Raw genomic sequence first — 25216 nt, forward strand, 5'->3', positions numbered from 1 at the left:
TCATGCCTGTAATTGCAGCACTTTGGGAGGCCAAGGCAGGTGGATCACGAGGTCAGGAGTTCAAGACCAGCCTGGCTGAGATGGTGAAACCCTGTCTCTACCAAAACTACAAAAATTAGCAGGGTGCAGGGGCAGGCGCCTGTAATCCCAGGTACTCAGGTGGCTGAGGCAGGAGAATTGCTTGAACCCGAGTGGCAGAGGTTGCAGTGAGCCAAGATCGCACACTGCACTCCAGCCTGGGTGACAGAGTGAGACTCTGTCTCACCAAAAAAAAAAAAAAAACACGAAACAAAACCCACGCTAATCCCATCCACGAGGGTGGAACCCTTGTGACCTAAGCACCTCCTAAAGGCCTCACTTCTTAATACTGTTGCATTAGAGATTAAGTTTCTACACGAATTTTGTAGGGGACACACATTCAAACCATAGCAACCCCCATATGCAAACATTTGTTTTTTAAATTAAAAACCACAGAAGCATTTTTCTAAGGAAATTCTTCATAGTTTCCATCAGTTTCTCAAAGGGGTTTGTGACCCAAAAGACATTAAGAACCTCAGTTTTGGACCCCAAACTTCTCCAGAAGGCTGTGAATGATTGCAGAAGAAAGTCCATGTGTCATTTTGCACTGGAAGCCTGGACTTACCAGGAAACCTGGCCACAGTAAGCTCTAGTGAATGATTTTTGAAAGAATGATATCTGAAAGCACATTCTGAGGTACTTTTTTTCACAGAGGGGAGGAAAGAGCATATGTGGGAGGAAAGAGCATATGTAGGACATAGGGGTGAGTTTTTTGTAAGCAGGTAGGTATGATGGCAGACCCCCAGGCTAGGACTCAGGAGGCTTGGGTCCTTGTCCCAGCCTGCCTCCAACCTCAGATTCTTTACCTGCAAAAAGAGGCCAAAGATATCTGTTCACATGGCTGTCCAAAGAGCTGTGGGGGAAATTTAAAAATATAATAGGTATGGAGAAGTTTTGTCAGGGGCCATCTTCACCTCTGCCCTTTCTGTTACCTAATTCATGGTATAATGACTGATGATTAAATAATTTTACATCTAAAACACCTGTCACTCACCAGCCCTTCAACAAATGTAACCCCCTTACCCAGGGCCTCACAAACACTCATTCAATACTTCACTTCACTTACTTTATTCACTAGATGGAGAAAGAGTCAACACTTGACTCTAATAACAAGGGTCTCTTGCCCCCTTAGGCAGCACAGAGCCCATTCTGTCAGTTTTATGTGATTTTTAAACTCACTACTCACAATAGAAAGATGCAGAGCCTCAGCCTGTATGACCAGCATCCTGAATTTAATACGCACAATACCTCACTGCAAGCGTTTAGCTGAATCTGGTGTCTTGTTAAAAATGACTATGCAGCAATCACCTTGGATTGAACACGAATACCCAGTCTATCACTTTTCTGCTGAATTGTAAATCAGAGGGCTCACGATAGACGCTGCAGCAAAACTCTGAAGGCAAGAACATGTGCCCTTATTTATTAGGAAAACTTGAAAGATGAATGGTTTCAGAATGAAAAAAACTTACCAATCAATCTTGAGCTCCAAATTATGGAAAATATAGCCAGGACATGAAGCATTACATTCAAATGAGATCTCTTTGGGTTTCGTCTGTTTCTGCCCAATAGAGACGTCCTCTCTCAAGGCTCAGCAGAGACCCTTGCTCCCGGCAATATTAGCTGAATAGCTGAGCCCTGAGTCAAGGGCTTTATCTGGATTAACTCATCTAATCCTTACTACAATCCTGTGGGGTAAGTGCTATCATTATTCCCATTTGACAGTGGAAGAAACTGAGGCACCAAGGGGATAAGCACTTGGCCGAGGTCCCACAGCTAGTAAGTGGCAAGGCAAGGACCAATGAGCCTAGGCTGTCTGCCTCCAGAGCCTACCTGCTGAATCACTAGACTTTACTACCCTTCCAAACCTTGTGGCTCTTGAATACTGTGGAAATAAGCTGGGCTTGAAGGTGCACTTTGTTGACAGCTTATATTTTATGGTCCTGTGAGACTTTCACATCCATTATCTCATTTGATACTCCTAACAGCCACACCAGGTCTTATCGCCATTGTACAGTGGGTGAAAAACCCCAAGGTGGCAAGACAAGACTTGAACACTTATGATTCACAATGGCAGGCAGGTTTGTGCCAAAGAAAGAGCTGCGGTCCGAAGCGGGTGCCAGGGCATCTCTTCGCCGGTGCAAATGTGAAGAATGAAGAAGGTTCACGGATGGCCAGTGCCTAAGAGTTGAGTAGGGAAAACTAGGCTGCCTGGGGTGTATCCTTGACTTTTACGGGTTCAAATACCTCCCCCGCTCTCCTGAGAATGAGGCTGGCTCTCCTGATAGAATTGAGGCTGGTGAATTCAGAGGGGCAATGCTTAATTCCCTAGGCCTTCCTTTGCTTAATAAAAAGCATTATGATCACCTTTTAAAAAATGGAGATACAATTTACCTATAATAAAACATACACATTGTAAGTGTACATTTTAGTGAATTTTTATAGTTGTATCAACTGTGTAACCACTGCCTAAATCAAGATGATGTTTCCTTTGGATTTTTTGCTCCTAGCAGTAGAAATAAGTGTGAAGAAGGGTGGACTACAGCCCTGCCACTCACTCCTCTATTGCTGAGACCTGGTCCTAGCACCTGCTGGAGAGCTAAAAACTCCACGATCTGTAGGGACAGGGAGCAGAGGTATACACCCAGGCTGTGGAGAAAGGAGATGGGGCAGTCAGAGATGGAAGTCTTCTCATCAGGAAGAAAGCAGGGGTATACACTTCCCTCTCACCTGTATACAGTAAGTACTCAATAAAGAACTGTGGTTTGACAAGCTCAACAATTCTTAACCCACTGGGAACCAAACACACAAATGATACGTATCATGTATGTACACTGAAGTTTCACATAACCTTGCAAAAACTTCTACACCTAACAGCCAACTTATGAGAGAACCCACAACAGTGTAAATGGACCACTCTACTTATTATGTAAATGCACCCTGAATATTCACTGTGCCCCATGAATCCATAGGAGGTTTACAGCCTAGACAAGGAAACAAATCTACATATAGAAAATGTTTGCCAATTAGTGAACAATAACAACCACAATTATTTTATTATGTTCCTAGTACTGGGCTCAGTAATTTCTACACTGTTTCATATCGTCCTCAAACCTAGTTGCCCAAGGCCACAAAGCTAGAAAGTAGCATTGCCAGGATTCAAGCTAGGCTGGTACCCTTCATTGTGCTGAAACCGCTTCTCTTCAACTGGTTCCTGCACGGAGCTCTGTGTCAGGCTCGTGGTGAGCAAGACCATTCTGTTCTGGTAATAGTGCATGTGTGTGTGTGCTCGTGTGTCTGTGACACCCAGACAAAGGAGTCATCTCTATTGGACCTTGAGGGCATATAAAAACTCTCAATGGTAGGGTACAGACATCCTGTGTAAAAGAATTAGATAACTGAAGAGATCAGTGTGGTTCAGCTTCCAGAGGAACACCCCATGGACCAGATGAGACTTGAGCGGCAATTGGAGGCCAGATCTATAGAGAAAGAGGAAGAAGCATGCTTAGGCAGCCAGCAGCTATGGGTATGGAGGCAGGAGGTGGTGGGTGCCAGGGAGAAGGCATTCTGTAGGAGGGGGAGTCAACTCAGGATCAGTGTGGTGCACTACACCATGGTATGTCCTCCAAGCCAAGCCAATGCCCAGACTCAATGCAGAGGGTGACCGAGCAGGGCAGTGAAGGGCAGAAACAGCATTTCTAGATGGCAGCTGAGGAGACTTTATGCACTGGACCCAGAGGAAGGCTGGGAGGTGATGGCAGTGAGGGGGCCCAGGCCAGGCACGGGCAATGGGACAGAAACATCTGGTACGCAAGTGTTGGCAAGAAGTGAGAATTGTGGCCAGCTCACAGGCTTGGGGTTGGGACAGAGGGACAGCTACTATGTCCCCAGGATGGCAGAGGAGGACTTCTTTCAAGGCATTCTCATCCCTAAGAGATGAGAACAGAACCCCTAGACAGAAATTGGTACTCCCATGCTGAGGGCAGACTTGAGGTTAGCACTACTTAGATAGGATTTTTGTGCCACCCACATGATTTTTAGTGTCTTTTAAAAAAACGTCCTGTTTACTTTAACTTCATCCTAAGCAATAATTATGTGGTTTTGATGTGTTAGGAATCTTTTGTCCTAAAGCACATTAAAATAAAGTGTGTACTTGCATACTACTAAACTTGGGGAAACCTGCCCCTGTGACTCTGCTCCCAGGAGTCTGCACCTAGACCCCAGGCTGTGGAGCCCAAAGCCGGGTCAGCAGCCCTGAATGAGGTGTGGGGCCAGGCTCCTTGTCCTGTGAGACCCTCAGTGCTCATGGTCTGGTAATGCTGATATGGGAGAGCAGGTGTAGAGCTAGGGCCAACGGGAAGTCCCAGCAAAGAGAGCCTCCTCCACTACGAGACCAGCAAGGCAAGGCAGCCCAACATGTTCAGTGTTTGTCTCCTGTAAACCAACCAAAAATAACTGAGTCTTCCTAGAATTCTTCCCAGATTATGCCAGAATCAACCCCCTTCATTCATGGAAGGGATCCTTCCTTTCCATGTCCCTCCTTTGTCAGGACACACACACACACATCCACAGGACACCAACCCCAAGCCCCAGGCCTGGCAGGGGAATAACACAGTCCGAATGCCCACAAGTTATAGGTCCATGTGAGTCTGTGATGGGGATTTCTTTCCTGCCCCTGCCTTTAGTGAGACCACACCCAGAGAAACTACTGTCTCCACGAGGGCACCCACTGTTCCAGTTTTTTGTGACTCCAGACATATAAACCTCCTTGTGGTTCGCACACACGCTGGGCAGACTCGGGACTTGGAGCCTCTGTACTGTCTATTTCTGGCTGCCTGGAGCACTCTTCCCCCAGGTGCACATGGCTGGCTCCCTCGCCTCCATCAAGGCTTTTCTCCAATTTCATCTTCTAGTATGGCCCCCTCCCTGATGACTTAAAAAACTGTAACATCAAGGCATGCATGGTGGCGTGCACCTGTAATCTCAGGCCACTCAAGGGGATCACTTAAGCCCAGGAGTTCAAAACCAGCCTTGACAACATAGCAAGACTCATCCTCCGCCACCCCATCTCAGAAAAACACCCCCAAAACCAAAAACCAACATTCCCTCCCCCTCATGCCCCTTCCCTACTTTATTTTTCTCCATCGCACTTGTCACCAACTGATATATACTACTACATATATTTTCCTTGTTTATTGCCTGTCTCCCCTAACAAGAATGTCAGAATACTCCAGGAGGGCAGAGATTTTGTGTGCCTTGCTCAGTTACAACACCTAAGATGGTGCTCAGTACACAGTAGAAGCTCAATCGATATCGGCAGAGTGAAAAAAGAAAAATGAAAGAACAATAACCTCGGTGGAAAGCATTTTAACCAAATAGTTTCAAACACTTTTGTGTAAAGGCTACAAATATCTGAAAACAGACAAATTTACATTCCCTCTTCCCCAGAAGAATTCCTAGAGCAGGTCTTGACCAAAAAGTAGCAACTGGGTCTGGCCTGGCTTAGCTGTGAGACTTTGAGTTCTCCCACAGGTGAGCAGATGCCCGTGGTGCTGGCCACCGGGCAGGGCTCCTGGGGATGTCTCTGACTATAGGCAGCCTGACCCTGTGTGTGCCCATGTCATTTCATAGAAAAAGCCTGCCAGAGCCCCTGTGCTCTAGGGAGTTTTCCGATCGCCTCCTTGCTGCCACAGCCAGTCCAACATCTTTTGTCAGAAACGATAGTTCATCACTCTTATTTGGAAGCTGCCTGTCCAGCAATTTCTGTGAATCGAAACCCTACCAGGAGCTAGGAAGGACAAGCACAATGAAGAACTCTGAGCACCTACACAGCACAACAGCAACCTTGTCACCATCACTTACATCTGTACAGTAACTCACAATTGCCAATTCATTTTTACATACTTAATATTGTGTCACAGATAGGCAGAAATGCAGACAAGTCCAGGCACTAAAGCACAAGCACTCTACTTCTAGAAGAGTTCCTCAGGTCTTCACTTATGTCCTATTTATTCTTGCTGTACACTCTATTGTGACAAACCTGGTCATTTAGTTTTCTGGGCCATCGCAGATTCAGAGCAGAACAAGAGAAGGGAATAATGCTTGAGGTGGGACCATTGAAAGCATCAAGACATGAGAGATGACAGTCAGCCAAGAGACAGGAACATTCCACAAAGCTTATCAAAGCAGAGTTCACTGCATTCCAGGACCATTGCGGGTGGAGGGGAGGGCAAGCGTCTGTACAATTGCCCTTAGGAGCACCAATCTTTAGCATGAAGCAATAATAGAAAAAGGATGAGTTGGAGCCATCAGGACAAAGGTTACATACCGTGTATGGCATTCAATTACTTTTGGTAATGCATGTGACTACTTTCTTTTGTAAATGTCCCTCCAAGTTTCTAAAACTCTCCCTGAGTTAACAAACAGAGCTTGAAAAGAACATTTACATTTTTTAAACAGTAAAAGCCACTCTCACAAGTAGTCCCTTGACAGGACTTCCTGGTTTTTCTCAGTCGTTGAAGACTCTCCTCCCATCAATCGCCAAGTAGCCTGGGTCTGCACACTCACATCTCAGATCCAGGCTAAAGTCCGCAGTTTGTCCCTTCCTCTCCCCCATTATTTCTCATTCTTTGACTCTGGAGTTGCATAATTTACAGTCACCCCGTGAAGAGCCATGTGTTCCAGAGTAGGAAGTTGTCAGGCTGAATAGAGTACTGCTGGGCTGTGTTCACACACAGAGCATTTCCCCATGCCTTTGCACAGCCAGCAGCAGCAAACCCTCTCCTTGTATGCAGGCAGCTCCGGACAATCAACGAGAAGGGGGAGGGGGTGCTGGGAAGCACTGAGACCATAAATTCTGTCTAGGCCACTGTATAACAAAGCAGTCATAAAACTTCAATGCATTTTCAAGTCGAGACTGAAACAAGATGCCCAGAGCAACTCCTAATTTGGTTCCTAGAACCCAACAAGTTGTGAACTCATTTCCTTGGTTGGGAGGGAACTATGTAGAAGGGCAGAGGTGGAGACTGACCTCAGAACTTTGGGCAGAAACTCAACCCAAGAGTTGACAGTAACCAGGCCTGCACAAGTCTAGAGATGCTAGCAAAGCTTTAATACAAGCAGCCCTAGAGCTGGGCTGGGAGGGGACCCTGGAGGACAGCATAGCTGGAGGTAGGAGGCCCAGGGAGTTCTGGGGTGTCTATGCTCAAATGCAGAAGGCATGTAGTCTGGTGTATGCTTAACAGAGCAACAGCACTCCTCCAACCCTAAACTGTTCTTTCAGGGACGTGCCTGAACAAGTTTATTTCATCATCTCTCTGAATCTTACTTTCCTCATCTATAAAAAGGGGTTATCAATAATCTGCCTCCAATGAAAGTTAAGCTGATCACGCATATTAAGCATCTTAAATAACAGGTGTTCAATAAATGTTATTTCCTTCTCCCCACCTGGCTTTCCCTAACCCTTCCTGAATATTCTCTCTTTGAAAGTCAGCAGAAATAAGACCGCATTCATGCTTGCTCTGCTACTAGCTAGCCATAGGAACCTAGACAGATCACTCCCCTCTCTGGGCCTTAGAATCTACACATTAACTATTAGAATTATACAACAATTAAGGTGGATGAATTTAAAAATCAATACACAAAAGTCAACTGTATTCCTATATACCAGAAACAGATGCAAAACGCAATTCAAAAAATGAAGCAATTAACCAGAGACTGAGAAGATGAACCACAGGCTAGGAGAAAATATTTGCAAAAGACCAGATAAAAGGCTGTTATCCAAAATATACAAAGAACTCTTAAAACTCAACAATAAGAACACAAACGACCCAATCAAAAAATCGGGCCAAAGCCCTTAACAGACACCTCACCAAAGGAGATATACAGATGGCAAATAAGCATATGAAAAGATGCTCCACATCATTTATCATTAGTGAAATGCAAATTTGTCTAACAAGGAGATACCACAACACACATATTAGAATGGACAAAATCCAAAAACGGACAACACCGAATGCTGGTGAGGCTGCAGACAACAGAAACTCTCATTTGTTGCTGGTAGAAAAGCAAAATGATGTATCTATTTTGGAAGACAATTTGGCAGTTTCCTACAAAACTAAACATGTTCTTACCATACAATCCAGCAATTGTGCTCCTTGGTATTTATCCAAAGGAGTTAAAAACTTATGTCCACACAGAAACCTGCACATGAATGTTTACAGCAGGTTTATTCATAATTCTCAAAACTTGGAAGCAACCAAGATGTTCTCCAGTAGGTGAATGGATGAACAACTGTGGTATATCCAGACAATGGAATATTATTCAGTGCTAAAAGGAAGTTGTCAAGCCATGAAAATATATATATATTACTAAGTGAAAGAAGGCAATCTGAAAAGGCTACATATTAGAAGTCTTTTGAGTCCAACTGTATGATTCCAACTATGTGATATTTCTGGAAAAGACAAAGCTATAGAGATAGTAAAAACATTCCTGGTAGCCAGGAGTTGGGGGAGGAACAAAGAACAGGTGGAGCACAGGGGATTTTTAAGGCAGTCAAAATACTCTGTATGATACCAAAATGATGGATACATGTCATTACATATTTGTCCAAACCCATAGACTGTACATCACCAAGAGTAAAGCCTAAGGTAAATTATGAACTTTGGGTGATTATAATGCACCAGTGTAGGTTCATCAACTGGAATAACTGTGCCCTCTGGTGAGAACTGCTGATAAGGGGAGGTTGTGCATGTGTGTGGGGAGGGACGTATGGGAATTTTCTGTACCCCTTTCTCAATTCTGCTGTGAATCTAAAACCGCTCTTTAAAAAAGAAGCAATTACAAAACCATTGTAAACATTAAGTATCTAGTTATAAATCTAACAAAAAGTACATGAGCTCTTCATGGGAAAAATTATAAATATTTCTTAAGAGAAATTACGATAAATAATGGTGAAACATATCATGCTCATGAATCAGGAAGACTCAAGATTTACAGACATCAATTCTACTCAGAGTAGTGGATTCGAATAAATACTAATCAAAATCCTAATAGGGATATGTATGTGTGTGTGCATCACAAAAACTGATTCTAACATTTACATGCAAGCACAAAGAGCCAAGACACTCATGAAGACCAAGGGGAGTGGGATTTGCTAAACCAAATATCAAGACATGTTATAAAGCTGTCGTAATCAAGACAGTGTGGCACTGTCATAAGAACAGAGTCCAATGGGATGGTATACGAGCCAAGAAACAGGTCCCTGCATGCTTATCACATACATGCTTAACTTATGACAGCGGTGGCCCCACAGAACAGTGACAGAAAGCTGGGACCAATGAGTATTCATTAGAGAAAAAACAACTTACATCATACACAAGAATCAACTACAGGTAAATTAAACACTTAAATAGAAAAGAAAATAAATCTTCGAAGTTTTTTAAAGAGGGGGGAAATAGAGGGCAGCCTTTGCACCTCAAGATAAGGAAAGACTTCTTCTTAAATAGTACACACACACACACACACACACAAAAACACCAACCAAAAAGAGCGAGACTGAAAGACATGACTACATTAAAAAAAGAGAAATATCTCTTCAGCACAAAACACCATTAACAAAGTGAAAAGACAAGCCAGGGAATGGGAGGTAATATTTGTAATGAAAACAAAAAACAAAAAGGACTAGTATTTAGAACATATAAAGAACACTTACAAATTAATAAGAAAATTACAACCTAATTTAAAAAGTGGCAAAAGAACAGGTCTACCTCACAAAAGAGGAAATCCAAATGTCCAATAAATATATGAAAAGCTGTTCAACCTCTTCAGCAATCCAGACTATGTAAAATAAAACCACAATGAGATCTACTACTTGCCTATTGGTTTGGTAAAAATGAAAAAATCTGACAGTACCAAATATTGGCAAGAATTTATAACAACAGAAATTATTTCTGCTACTGTGAGTATAAAAATGGAATTACCACTTTGGAAAACACTGTATATTATCTAATGCAGTTGAAGATTCCCAGCAATTCCTCTTCAAAGAACCCTTCACAAATGCATGTGCCCCAGAATACACACACACACACACACACACACACACACACACATTGATAGCAGCATCTTTTATAACTGCTCCAAACTCAAAATGACAAAATGCCACATCAGCAGTAGAATGGATAAATAAATTACAGTATAGTCACAGCTGGTCTGTAACAATGAATACTATATAGCAATGAAGTGAAGAATAATTAATAGTACATTCATGAATATCCACTAATATTTATGAATGCTATATAGAAAAATTAAAAATATTCATAAAATGAATACCATAGAATACTATGTAGCAATGAAAATCAACTCCAGTTACATACAACTGGGATATTATGAATGTAATACTGAAGGAAAGATACAAATAGCATGATTCCAATTATATCAAAACCAGGCGAAACTAGACTAAATAATCAGAGGATGCATATGTAGGTGGTAAACTCTAAAGAAAGGCAAGGACGCATGAAACTTACCACGAAAGTTAAGGTAGTAAGGAGTGAGGCAGGGAGCTGTGATCAAAAAGGGATATTTAGAGACATTCTTGGGCACTAGCAATGTCCTACTTTTTTACCTGGTGATGGTTACCGGAGCGCTTGCTTTTTAAAAGTCCATAAAACATACAAGATTAATGTACATTCTGCATGTATATTGATCTGCATCACAACAAAAATGTTTCTTTTAAAGACAGTGTCAACGTTACCTCCTCTAGGAAGTCTTCCCAGACCCCACACTGAGGTAGGTGCTCCCTCACCATTCTGCTTTATTAACTGTAAGAGCAGAGGTGGAGCCTATTTTAACTCACTATTATATCCTGTGTCCCCAACAGTGTTGAACATATGGTGAGTGCTTAATAAATATTTGCTGAATAATCAACAATTGAATTTAAGCATCTGAGTTGGTAAAAAGTAGTTAGCCCTGGACCAATTAATTGATAACAATTAAGAATGTTCTGAGTGGTGTGATGGAAAAAGAAACACACCTAGAATCAGAAAAACTAGGCTTTAGTTCTACCATGTACTGGCCACATCACCTTAAATAAATCATGTTTTCCTCTGATAGCAAAAATGATACAAATAGCTACCATTTAGGGAATTTCAATTATCTGCTACCTGCTTTTAGCTGTGTTATCTCGTTTACTCCTCACAGTGTATCTGCAGTGTGTTTATTTATTTTTTATATTTTGGTGTTTTCTTAACAATCAGGAAACTGAGGTTCAGAGAGACTGAATAATTTTCCCACATCACACTGATAGCCAACAAATGGCAAAGCCAGAATCTCCAAAGTTCATGCTTCTTTCACACTGCTATACTGACTTATTTTTGCCTCAGTTTCTTCATCTGTAAAATGGGAACATGGTAACATATGTGCAGCCTGATGTTGCAAGGCTCAAAGGAGATCATGAATTGCTTGCAAATGTTAAAGACTACTTAAATGTAAGGAGAGTAATACGTAATAAGCATCTCCCATGGGCCCACACAAAAGAAGCAGATGGTTTCTATCCACAATGAGGTTTCAAACCAGTTTTTAAGGAAAAGCTAGGTAAACAGGAAAACTAGGAACACACATCAATAAGCTGATGTAAGGAAGCCACTAGGAACAGCACATAACACAGGCTGAATTGTAAGAACAGCATTGAGGGGGCGTATGGCTTGGACTGTGCAACCGTCCCTGTTTCCAGGCTTGCTCCCTGCCATGTACCCTCCACAGGGCGGCCAGAGGGATTCTGTTAAGTCTCACTGCAATTCTTTTATTTGATTAAAAAATATGTATTTTATAAGTCAGGTTTACTGAAGTATAATTTACTTAGAGTAAAATTCAATCTTTTTAGGTATACAGTTTTGATGACTTTTGATAAACACACACAGTGGTATAACCACCACCACAATTAAGAGAGAAAATATTTACATCACCCACAAAAGTTCCCTTGTGCCCCTTTGCAAGCTCCATCCACACCCAATTCCCTGGAAACCACTGATGTAATTTCCATCCCTGTGGTTTTGCCTTTTCCAGGATGCAGAGGTATCTTTTAACGCATAAGTCAGGTCAAGTTGTCAATCTCCCATGGCATTCAAAATGAAACCCAGATGTCTCTCCATAGCCAACAGGCCTTCCCTGCACATTGGCTTCTAACTGCTTTTTTTTTTTTGAGACAGTCTCACACTGTCGCCCAGGTTGGAGTGCAATGGTGTGATCTCGGCTCACTGCAACCTCTGCCTCCCGAGTTCAAGCGATTCTCCTGCCTCAGCCTCCCGAGTAGCTGGGATTACAGGCACCCACCACCATGCCCGGCTAATTTTTTGTATTTTTAGTAGAGATGCGGTTTCACCGTGTTACTCAGGATGGTCTCGATCTTCTGACCTCGTGATCCGCCCGCCTCAGCCTCCCAAAGTGCTGGGATTACAGGCATGAGCCACTGCGCCTGGCCCTAACTGCCTCCTTAACCTCATTGTGTGCTATTTTTCCTTCTCTGTGGTCTAGAACTCCACTGGCCTTCTTTCTGCTCATTTCTGTGCCAGGGCCTTGCATCTGCTGTTCCCTTTTCCTCAGATCTTTCCTGACCTGCCTTTTTACCCCTCATCTCCCTCAATCTCTCTCCATTATTTAATTCCAGTTTCCTCCTTTAGAACACATATGACTATATGAAATGATCTTTGCCTTCAATTATTCCTGTACTATCTTCCTTCTCTAAAACTGTAAGGTCATTGAGGCAGGGAGCTTGTCTATCTTAGTAAAGGATCTATTCCTAGAAACTGAGAAAGTGCCAAAGTATGGTTGGTCTTCCAATGGCCTTCACAGAATGAACAAACACGCACCAAAGAAGACAGGGAATAGCGAGGGCCATGTGGTTGAAATTCTAAGGAAAGGATTCAAAGAAGAAACAGGCCCTCCATAGCACATGGGGAATTAAGAGTAGGAAGAATGGCCACAGCTCAGAACTAGGTTGTCCACGTATCCCCATTCTACCATCCCTTCCCCAAGATCCTCCCACCAATGAGGCCACGGAGTACCAGGGAGATAGAGTGGGTGCCTCTCCTGCCCTTGCCCACTGTTGCCCTCAGACTTGTCCATCTCCTAAGGCATGGGTCCCTCCAGCTCTTGTTGTTTGCCCTGGCTGGAACTCCTGCACACAGCCAGCTCAGATTACAGCCTTCCTTCTTTTTTCCACGTGAATTCAAAAAGAGGGGAACCCCAGGAGTTGTTTTGTCTTTGTACTGTGGAATCACCTTCAGCATTTCTCCCTGTGGAAGAGCATCAAACCATCCGGGTCTTGTAACCCTGACAGTATTACAGGACAAATTCCTACCTCACAGGGCCCCACATTCTCAGTGGAGAGTACATGTGGACACTACATGCACTGGTGTCCAGAATTCCCTGAGCTGATGTCCCAGTTTTCTTTCTCAATTAGCACTAGAGTTCTGAAAGCTTAATTTTTTTAAATAATTTATTATGTCAGTTGGGGGTGGCCAAGGGAGAAGGAGGGGAATTCCTTTGCCACAAGAACATCTGTTTTGCTGGGCAGGAAGATACAAATTATGACCTCAAGACTTTAGTAGAAGCTTATAGATCACGCAATCCAGTTTCCCAATTTTATATGTGAGGATACTAAGTCCTAAGAAAGTTAAGGAACTTGCCTGGGGACCATCAAGCTAAATAACAGAAACAGAGCTGGGATGAGAACTTGGATTCTTGACTCCCAGTCCAGACCTATTTCTACCATAAAAATTCCTTAAGTTTGGCTTTTATCCCTCTCCCTCCACAGAAACTGCACTTTTAAAGGCCCTCGATAGCTTTAAATACAATGGTCTTTCTTCAGAACTTATCTAACTTGGCAATGCCAAGAAACAGAACCCTGCTCGCCACCCAGAATTCCTGAAGCATATTCCCTTCCTGGGGATCCACTGTGGCAGGGTGCTCTGGGTTTGCCTCCTGCTTCTCTGCTCTCTGGCTCCTTTTGCCAGTTGGAGCTACCTGTGGGTCTACTGAAGGTAGGTTCCCTTCCTCACTGCCACAGTGGTGCGCCCCTTCCCTGGGCCCTCCCTCTCCTGGCCATCTGCATGTTCACCCCAGGGATACCACATCCACCCTCACGGCCCGACCACAAGGGCAGCTAAGCCCACTTTTCCTTCTAGCCCAGATCTCTCTTCTAAATGCCAGAACTACCTCCCAAGCAAACAACTGAACATTTCCTGTTACCCTGTAAGGACCTGAAATTCATGCTTATGGGTTCATCTGCCATCTTCTCTCTCTGCTACCTCTTCCCTGCTCCTGCGTTTCCTCACAGGTTCAAAATGGGGAGGACTTCTCTGATATACTCTCTTCTTCTCATGTTCATTCAACTAGACACTAGGGGTCATCTCTCCTGAGCTCAACTTCCTGTCCTCATCATTATATCCTAGAATTTCTCTACAAACTTCCCATCCTTACTGCCCTCCTGTCTGTCTTAGGGAAGGAGATGCACATGCATGTCAAGATCAAGCTACCCATCCCCTAAGGGCTTGTGTTCCTTCTACCACTTCCTCCTTCCTATACCTTCAACTTTTCCATTCATCTGTAAAATGGAATTGATGGAATTCATCAGGGCTCTGGACAACTTCTCAATGGATCCAACTACTCCCATGTTAGCCAAATGAACTATAAAAGCAAAGCCCTTCCAGGACCCCACACTTGCTCTCTCCCTCCCTACCTCTCACCCCTTTTTTTTCTGTAGCCCACGTTTCTTTTGGGCTGGGAGGGAGGTCCTCCATGGATTTCCTCAATCCCATACATTTCTTAACTCCACTGCAATTTGGCTTTTCTCCCACCAGTCTATTGAAACTGCTCTTGCCAAGGTCACCAACAACTTGCCAGATTCAGTGGACACCTGCCAATCTTCATCTTATCTGTCTACTGCAATATCTGACTCAACTAACCACTTCCTGCCCTTGAAAGTCTTCTCTTCCTTGGCTTTCATGATGCTACTTTGCCTTGGGTTTTCTTTTTCATCTCTCAGATCACCCCTTCTCATTTCCCCTCACAGGTTCCTCTTCCTAAATTATTCTCATTTCCTGGAGCTGGAACATGTCTGTGACAGGAGACACATCCCTGCCTTCTCTCTCCTTCTCACTCAGCCTACTAAGGTTACCAACTTCTATGGCTCTCACCACTCAAAAGCACCACAGAATTTCAAATTGACCCCTCTCCCCAGGTGTATCCTATCTAAACCACCATCAGGATCTCCACTCGGATGATCCACAAGAATCACCAACATGACCAAATGTAGTCATCACTTTTCTCCCCAAGTTTTCTCTCTTCCTCCTGCATTTTTCTATCTCAGGGAATGGTACTACCATCTACCAGTAGTCCAAACCAGGAATCCTGGAATCATTTTTGTCCATACTCATTAAAATTTATCTCCTTCTCAATGCTCTTCCAACTGATCAACAAATAAATTCAATTACTCCACTGCCCAAATATCTCTTGAATCTGTTTCCTTTCCCCACCCACACTACTACTGCTTTAACTTAGTTCTTAATCTTTTTCCCAAATGGGTCACAGAAGTAACTTTCCATCTGGTCTCCCAACCTCCAGAGCTGATCCTCTCCAGTCTACACAGGTGATCTAATGCCAGCCCTCAGGTGGCATCTCATTATCTTCAGAATAAAATCCAAAGTCCTTAGCACAATAGATAAGGCCTTTCATGATCTGGTTTCTGTCCCATCTTTCATTCCTCATTTCTCAACACTCCTTTTACGTATTTTGTTCTGGTCAAATCAAACTATTTTACACTTCTAGCATGTTCCATGTGGTGACATCTTAATGCCTTTACACATGCCAGTCCCTCTGCCTGGCATTCCTTTTTTTCGACCTGCTGAACTACCACTTATTTTAAAGGCTCAGTTCTCATGCCATTTTCTCTTGGCTGTCTTCCTTGAACTGCCTGCCTAGAGAAGGTGCCTTCTGTTTTACCACAGCACACTGTGCATACAGACATCGTGGCCCTTCCTACCCTGAAGTGCAAGACTCTTTTACATGTAGCTCCCTCCAGACCATGAGTTCCTTCAGGACAAGGACTGGGGTGTTCCTCTGTACTTCCATGACACCGTGTGTATGCTACCCACAAAGTAGGCAATCATAAATGCTTATGGATGGACAGATGGATGGATCTCCTATCATCCTGTCTTTCCACAGTTCTCCAAGACACCTGCCTCCACCAAAGCCAGAGCCTTGTCTCTGTTACAATCTGAAAATGGCCCCTATTTTTGAGGCAGTAATGGAAAATTACTTTAAGTCCCGTCCAGATGGTTGCTAGGGAATAATCTGGTATCCAAATCAATGTGATATATGATGACCATTACTACCACCTCCAGAAGGAACTCAGCACCAATTAGGCACTTTCTATTCTCTCAGCCACTGACCTCAACCACGGCTGGCACCATCAACATCTGGGTGTGAAGTCCTAGACTGCCAGGTCTCTACTGCCCATACTGGTGGTGGTCTAGTAAGAAAGGTGTGGAGTTACAATGAAAAGAACACAGGCTTTGGAATTAGACAAATCATTGTCTGAATACAACCCTGTCACCTACTAAGCTGTGTGGCCTTGAGCAAGCCACCTTACTTCTTTGAACCTCACTTCCTCATCTGTAAAATGGAATTGATGACTATATTTGCTCACATGTTGACAAACAAATGAATATAATAGACTGAAAATGATGAACACTTTCCATGGCCACCAAAAGCTTTCAGTGTGATTATTTTGGTTTATGGAGAATAATAAGGTTCATTCCTCGTATACCTCATATTCTTCCTTTTCTTTAACTAACATTTATTAAGACCTCCTTTGTGCCAGGCATTGGGCATGCTGCTGTACTATGAGCAAAAATAAGTAACATCCTTGCTTCAGGTGACCCCAGGAACAATTTTAAAGCACGGACAAGCTATTCTCATAAGTAACAATATTCTACAGAAAACCTATCTGTTGGCTAAGACACAGGCAGAGAATCCAAGGTAAATTGTTAGCTATGAAATCCTAGCCTTATGTATTAGTCTCCCTTTCTCTTTTCTCCATTCTACTTGCTTCTAGGATGGCTGACAAATCAAGAGAGTAGGGGGACCAAATTCAGGGCACCAACTATTAGCCTTGCAGGATTTTATTTTACTTTAATTTTTTGGTGCTATGAAAAGCACAATGTTTTTCCTCTTCTCTGTAAAGAAAATTAGAACTAAAGATGGCTCAGCAGATAAAAGCTGTGGGTGGTAAATACTCCCACTATTCCCCACCACCTTTCAGGCTTCTAAGTTTCTCTTTGCATTTACTGCATCTTAGAGCTGGAAACCTGAAAGAGCCCTGAGAAATTCTACAGTGTAAACCCGTATCCCAATTAACAGATGAACAAATTGAGGCCCAGGGTGGCCAAGTGATCTGCCCAAAGTTAAATGAGAGAGTGAATCAAAATTAAAATACAGTTCTCCTGATCCTCCCCTTTTACTAGTCTGCAAATCTCCCTGCTCCCTAGGTTTTAGGCACCTTAACCCAGGCAAGTTTCTTCATATGCAGCCAACCCTGGTGAATGCTAGGGCTGTCTCCACTTCTGGGCATCCTGGAAGCCACGGAAAAACCACTTCTCTTGTAATGTTACTGGCTCTCTCCTCCCAGAAACACCCTGTTTCTTACTAATGAGATACTTTCAGATCCTCCTCTTTGGTTTAAGAACCATGTCTGCATGAAAAGTTTGGTTAGAGGTGTTTTTCTCAAATTGACTCTCAGAACTACAAATTTCCTGGCTGACAAAGCTTTGTGGCTGAGGTTGCTATTCTGCAATTAACTTAGTCTTAAAAGAACTTTCATGGATACCCTACACCCCCACGGGATAAAACCATAACTCATGCTTTAATATTGAGAACATCAAGACCCTGAAAACGAAGAGAATTCCCAATTTCATACACTGTTGACAACAGGAAAGGAGTTTGGGGTATCCCTGGTCCAACTCTTTCAGAAAACTGAGCCTTCGGAGGCGCAGAGGCAGAGCTACTGACCTGGACTCCTCGTTCAGTGCTCTTTCCCACCCTTTGAAATGTCACCCCAGCCTCCTGGGCTGAAGCAGCTGTGCCATCAAAAATGTCACATTAGTTATGACAACACAGTTTGTTATATAACTGGTGCTGCAGAGCAGGCAAGGGGAAGAAGCCATGAGCATGAACCACAGCACCCCGCTTCTGCTTCTCAGGGCGGCTAAGTCCCACATACTTACTTGACAAGAGAACTCCATATGGGAAGGGAACACCCACTAATCAAAGGAATAAAAACTAGAGCTAACATTTTTATAATGATTTCCACATTCTAGACACTACTCAAAGCACATTTCATCATTTCATATTTTAACTCATTTCATGCTCACCACAATCCTATTATTTTCATTATCAGTCCCATTTTACAGTAAGGAAGCTGAAGCACCAAACATTATGTGCCTTGTCTAAGGTCAGATATTTAGTTATCAGTAGAGCCAAGATCTGAAGCCAGGCAGCCTGTTTGCAAAGTCTATGCTGTTAACCACCTCTCAATTTTAGAGAAGCATGCTAAACTGATTCTCTAAACACAAGAAACTACCTATTTCTCTGAATCAGTGAACAGGCCACTGCTCTCTCCTCTCCTTCCCCCCAGTGCTAATCACGGATCTGTTGGACAGATTCCTTTCTACCAGTACTGTGTGTGAATGACAGGGATGGAAGAAAATAAGAATGTGACACAGATTTGAAGAAATTCTTAGGATGGAGTTCATTTGAGATCTTCAAGCTTTTTATGATGATGCAATCAGTAAGAAAGTGAGGTGAGTGCTGTTCTCATAGCATCTGCCACTTGTAAACCCACAAGTCTGTGGGTATGTACAAACAGGCACACTTTTTCTTTCTTCAGAATCAAAAGTTTTCTCTATTAGTGTCAATTCTGAGGGTAACTCTTTCCAAAATGTGTTTTTGGGTTTTTTTGCTTTTGTTTTTGTTTTGTTTTTTTTTTTTCAGTTTGGAATCACCCCTTCACCAGTTTTTCTGTTGTCTTTCAGATCAAGATGTATTCTGGTGATAATGGTCTGTCTGGCTCCATAAGAAATGACAATGAAAACACTCTGGGAAGCAGCGAGTTGAGTCCCAGTATCCAGATGGGCTGAGCACATATCGGAAAAATAGGACCTCATTCTACTCATATTAAATCTCCAGTGTTAATGGAGATAGGGTATTGTGAGTAGCTGAAAAACATGAGTGATCTTGTCCTATCTTTAGCAGATGTGGCATGTGAAGAAGCACAATAAAATCTGGGAGTTCCATGTGTTAAAAGAAACAAGACACACTCCCACTCTGAGCATCGTAAATCTAATCCAGCCCTGTTCGCACATAGAACAGACGTTCTGCATTCTTTTCCAGCCATGTTGATTCTCATGAAGCTTCACCCATTTCATCTAATTGGAAACAACCCTTTCCAACAAGCATATAGGTTCTACTTTAGAATCCAATAGGTAACTGAGGCTCAAGAATTCCACAACTGACTCCCGAGGAGATCAGGTGGACCGTTTGCCACTCTTCTGGCAGGAAGGTCTGCTGGTATTTACAGCTCAGTGCACAGTAAGGAGGGAGACAGCACCATCCATCAGGAAAAGAGAACTCATCTGCTACTTGATCTGACATTCCGTTCACGCTCTTGCTGTCTCCGGAGAGCAAGGTGCATCCATTTGAATAAACATAGAGATGGGAGGAAGGGAGGGAGGCAAAGCAGCCATCGAGATGACTGCAGAAATAACAAGTCTACAAATCTAGAAGAGTGGTTCTCAGTGGAATACTACCCCAACGTGCGACCCTGCGGGCAAGTGTGGGAAATGTCCTTTTAGACGGCTGCACTTTCATGGAGTAATGGCTGCAGGTTGCTATTCACCTCCATTAATGCCTGTCATTTAGTAGGTGCTGAAGAGCATTGTGCTGAAAGAATGCAAGCTTGACCACTTCTCAGCCTTTTGGCTAAGATCAAGTGAAGGATGTAAGCTTGCCCTGAACCCATACCAAACAGTAGATACCCTAATTACAAAGTCAGGGTCAGCTGGGAGGAAAAAACCATCAGCTTTTTGGTGACAGGTGACCTTTTAAGACGGCCTTTCCTGACAGGGTAGGGTCTGTTCTCTGAATCACATCCCACTTGTCAGGCTGGAATATTTGTATGAGCAGTGACGTCTTCATCAGGCAAATTCTTAAATTTGTTTTAAAATGGCACTAAGCAGGTACTGTGGGAATGAACGCACAACCAAAGTGCTCGATTTTTATGGTGCCCGTTTTGGCAAAGACTAGCAGCTAGCATGCAATGCCTCATGGCCACCTTTGAACTCCCTTTCTAAAAATTCCACTTAATGCTCCAGAGACAGATAGCCTGAACTCAACATTACAGAAAACTCAACACCTCGAATGAGGGCAAATTGTGGCTCCCAGAGCAACTCCACAGTTCATTTTACATTTTCACCAGGTACATGGTCCAAGTGGGTGTCACTATTTGTTCAGAACTGGGAAATCACTTAAAGTGATATTCTGTCAATTCTATACCTCATAAAATTACAACTCGTTAAGGGATTTCTTTGTAAGGGTTTGGAAATTAAATAAAATTGACAGTTCTTTAAAAAATTTCTGATTAGTCTGAATAACTCAGAGTCTTATTGATTGACTATAAAATGATGAGGCTGTATCACAGGTGAGGTCACGACCCCCTAACAAGCAAAATTATTTAAAATGCCATGCAAAAAAAGAGTCACTGGTTACTCACACATGGTATGTATAAAATTACATTTGTGCTATCTCAATTATCAGTTTATTTCTCAGTACTGAAATGTTTTGGATTGTCTGACAGAGCTCCCTCACACGAATTCACAGTCACACACACAAGGGGGAAAAAAACCCCAAAACACTATTGTTCAAATAAAAATTTTAATATAAGTACTGAGAATCAGGCTTTTCAAATGACACTCTAAAACTGTGGTATCTCTTAAGCAGATGCACATTTCCCCTTACAACACGTATCAAGCAGAAGAACTTTATGTCAGTATCTCTGCAATGTTCCTAGGCTGATGAAGATGTTACCCCTTTGTTCTAAATAGCAACTGCCAGCCCGTCCTTTATCATTTAACCTCAGTCACTATGGGAATATACAGAAGCCTGTTTCTTCTAATTAGCACACCACAACAAGGATGAGAACACAGGCTCAATGGAATGACTCTTTACTCTTCTGGAAATGTTAAATAAAAGAAGTTTTATTCAGTGATGTCTGAATATCCATATTCTTCCTCTCTATCCAATGTGCTGAGCTCTTAAGACTACAGCCCCCCATTAGGAAATCATTGGGTTATCATAGGGTATAACCTAAAGAGGGCTCTCTGTTGAATGTTATCTGTCCAGGTGAAACAACACAGCTTTCTAATTAACCAGTACATATGGCCTGATAGGTTGGTCACCAATCATACTGCACAAGGAAGTTGGAAACTGCTTTCTATAAATGCCACCTAGATTTTTGGGCCTGGCACCATCCACAGAATTCTCCTGACTTAAAGTGACTCTCAGTCAAGTGGCCATCTCAAAAACCATATCTGCAAGGGAGGACTCAAAAAAATTTGTTACTAGGATACAGTGACACCAATCCCACATTTTGTGGTTAATAAAACAAGTCCTGCATTCAGCTTGGCACAAAGCCCTGATCTGATGTATTTCAAGCCAAGCTGGAGGGCTCACAGGGAAAGCTGCCATTCATGAATGCTTCAGGAGGACAGGACGCCAGGGTCCCTTGTGCCAAACAGGGACCAGAAACCTTTGTGATGGACCTTTTGAACAGATCTACCCTACTTCCTAAAGAGAGCTGGTGTATTGTGCTTTAAAAAAAAATTGTTTTACCTACAAAATCTGTTTTTCCTGACATTTTTCTTGAAAAAGCTGCCCTGTAAGGGTGGAAAAAAAAAAAAAAAAAAAAAAAAGAAGTAAAGGGAAAAAGAAGAAATGCTCTGACTTCTGATTTAACAATCTCAAACATCACTCACTTCATTTTCCCCCCTCCTCTGTGTAACCAAATGCAAGACACATAGGACTTTCCTGGGGAAGTCTACATCCAGCCTTCATTTAAGATTTCCTGCCCAGTACATAATCAGGAATTTTCATCCTAAAGTGGCACACCTATTTCCTCAGAGCGCTCAGCTCTCTTTGAATAAAAAAAGGCAAGGCACCCCTTTGGGGCATTCAGTATATATTTTTAAACTTCTCATTAAATCAACCTAATTTATGGGGCATGTTTAGCGAAGGCAGTTGCTTTGGCGGATGCAAAGTTAATTTGCAGACTCTGGCCTGTTCCCCTCCTTCCTCCCCTCCTGCGCCCTCCCCTCCCCCGAGCATTTCCGAATGCTTTCGACCCCCTCCGAAGCGGCTCGGCTCTCTCCGCCAGGACACCGACTCGGCTCCGAACACCGCCGACTCCCTTCGAGCCCCGCGCCCAGACCGCACCGAGCCTAGCCGAGCGTCGCCGAACTGAGCCCCATCGACTTTTCCGGCCTCGGCTGGGCGCTGTCCACCACTTGCAACGCCTGAAACCTCATCCAGCTCAGGTGGCTGGGGCTTCTACCGGGCTCTGAGTCAGCCACAGCTGATTACAGACTTCTGAAGTTTTAAAACGTCCCCCCTCGAGAGAAAGGGGTGGCGCGGCTTGCATTTACAGATCTGCAAGGGCTCCAGACAGATGCAACATGCACCTTGTTGCAAAGAGCAATTCCCGAGGCCCCGCCTCCCCATCAATTTGGGTTGCACAAGCTCAAGAGAAGCCCCAAGCTAAATTACCCTTGGCTCAGAAGGGTGCGGCGAGCCGAGGGGGCCTCTGCGAAGAAAGCCCCAGGGAGCTCTCGAACAAAAATAAGAACATGTCAAGCAGATGGGAAAATTGTCTCCGAGTCGCTACTCCCTACCATCATGGCGCCGCCTAGAACCCGCTTGTCATGCCTGTTACACATGCAAGATTTTCTGCATCTTGGTTCTGAAACCGCAAGCGTGCTTCGTCTCCCACTCCCATTCCCACCTTCCCACGAAAGGGGTTTTTATTTTCCATTGTTTCCCTACGCGATGCAATTACTTCGGCTATTCTGTCAAGTTGAAAAATAATCATTTTTGTTTACTGCACCGCAACCCCTAATTAGGAGCTATGTGTGCACGAAGGTGTCACAGCAAAGCGACGTGGAATCTTCGCTAAACGGTCTTAACGAACTCTCCGTCTCGAACTGACAGGCCAACAGAAGTTGGAGGCCCGGAGGGCGCACACCCCTTCGCTGCCGGCCACCCACTCCCCAAGCAAAGCTGCCTGTGGGCTCACCAGGAACTGCCGAGTGGATAGCGCAAGAAGCGAGCCTGCAAGTGGAAAGGAGGGGCAAGGCTCCTTATTGAGAAAGTGTGGAAGGGAAGGAATATCCCATTTTGTTTTAATTTTCAACCATCACTCAAATCCACCCCCAGTTAATTAGGAGGGGAAACTGATAGCTAAGGCAGAAGGGGGCGGCGGCAAGTGGGGCCTGAAATCCGCATTGTGGGTAGATTACATGGAACACGGCCTATGCAGAGTGTAAAAAAATACACTGATAAAGGCCACGGAGCGAACGAAAACTGCGGGTGTCAGGACAGCAATGCTGGGAGGGTGGGGAGGAGAGGAGCTTGGAGCAGTAAGGGGCGGACATTCAGCCTCACAGGCAGCTTCCCTCCCCCTTCCACCTCTACCTTGGATAAAACTGTGCCCGTCACGTACGCTTGGAAACCCACTTCTTCCCCTAGCACACGACCCCTCCCCTAACCCTGGCCCTCTTTTTTCTGGGGCCTGGGCGGGGGGGTGCGAGGGGATGTAGAAACCACAGCCTCCAATTCAGCACCAAATGCATGAACAGCAGACGCTTGATCCTCCACCCCAGTCTAGGGCTGGGTCCCCTCCATGTTAGCCAAGTTCAAAATCACTGCCCCAGGAGAAGAGCAGGGGAAGTGGGATTACGGACCTCGGGGGATACGGAGGTATGGAGGGAAGAAGAGAGAGAAATAGAGACAGAATGAAACAGAGACACAGACAGAAATGGAGGCAGTGAGACACAAAAAATATTCCACAAGCAAGAGTAATGATCATAATCATGCCAATAATGTGATGTTCTGATCAATATGGCGGACACTGTCATTCATACAACTACAGGCGCTCCCCTTCCCCCTCCCAAAAAACACCCACCCAGGAGTTGGGGTGGAGGACCCAGAACCAACGTAGGGAGTAGGGGAGGGGAGTCAAATATAGGGGTGTGTGTGTGTGTGTGTGTGTGTGCACGAATTAAAAAACAGGCCTGGAGAGCAATGTGGAGTAAGCAAGGTAATAAAAACGATTTTAAAAATTACTCTTATTAAAAGTACAAATCCCAGTGCCACAGGGACTTACTTCATCTGCTTCACAATGGTGCTTTTTCCTGATTCTCCAGCCCCTGTTGGGACACAGACAGTGGGGAAAAACTGGTGAGTGTCAGCTTAAGGGAACAGGGGGAGGGGGGACTAAGGCATGCGAGGGGGTGGGCGATCCTGGGCACATGGTGGTGCCAACTTGGGGACCAGGTCTCCCGGGCGCGGGTGGGGTGGGGGAGCTGGCGGCAGGGGGTGCGGAGTGGCCGGGGTCGGGGGATGGGGTTAGCAGCGGCGGTCCTTACCCAGCAGGAGTAATTTCACGTCTTTGGCGGCGCTGATGCCATCCTCTTTGAGGTTTTTCTCAATCGCCTTGCTCCGCTCGAGGGCGGCTCTCTCCTCTGCGCTCAGAGTACATCCCATGGTGGCCCCTTCCCTGCCACAGCCCGCACGACTCGGCTGGCACGGCTCCCCGGCTCGGAGCGCCCCCCACCCCCCCAGAGAGCAGAGCCTGGGCTCAAGGGGGGAAAATCACGATATCCTCTCCTGGGCTGGAAACAAAAATGTCGGGAAACCAGAACCCCCCAAAAAGACAGCCGCTAACAAGATTCCAGCAGCGGAGACTCGCGGCAGCTGGCGGGGGTCTGGGGTTGTCGAACCGAGTGTGGCCGGGGTCTGGGGCTCCGCAGCCGAGGGAGGA

At 44.3% G+C, this 25216-nt stretch overlaps 1 protein-coding gene across 2 annotated transcripts in view; it reads right to left on the minus strand.

The window, feature by feature from the left end:
• Positions 1–25216, minus strand: part of GNAO1 (guanine nucleotide binding protein (G protein), alpha activating activity polypeptide O) — a 166592-nt gene extending 141376 nt beyond the window's left edge. For both annotated transcript variants that reach the window (XM_011971907.1, XM_011971908.1), the window contains exons 1-2: positions 24822–25216; positions 24560–24602 (exon numbers count right to left, since the gene is read on the minus strand). In XM_011971907.1, coding sequence (XP_011827297.1) covers positions 24560–24602; positions 24822–24939 — 161 coding nt within the window. In that variant the 5' untranslated portion in view covers positions 24940–25216. The remainder of the gene's footprint in view (positions 1–24559; positions 24603–24821) is intronic.

Source organism: Mandrillus leucophaeus, unplaced genomic scaffold (genome assembly GCF_000951045.1).
Source record: "Mandrillus leucophaeus isolate KB7577 unplaced genomic scaffold, Mleu.le_1.0 Scaffold125, whole genome shotgun sequence".
NCBI classification, from domain to species: domain Eukaryota; kingdom Metazoa; phylum Chordata; class Mammalia; order Primates; family Cercopithecidae; genus Mandrillus; species Mandrillus leucophaeus.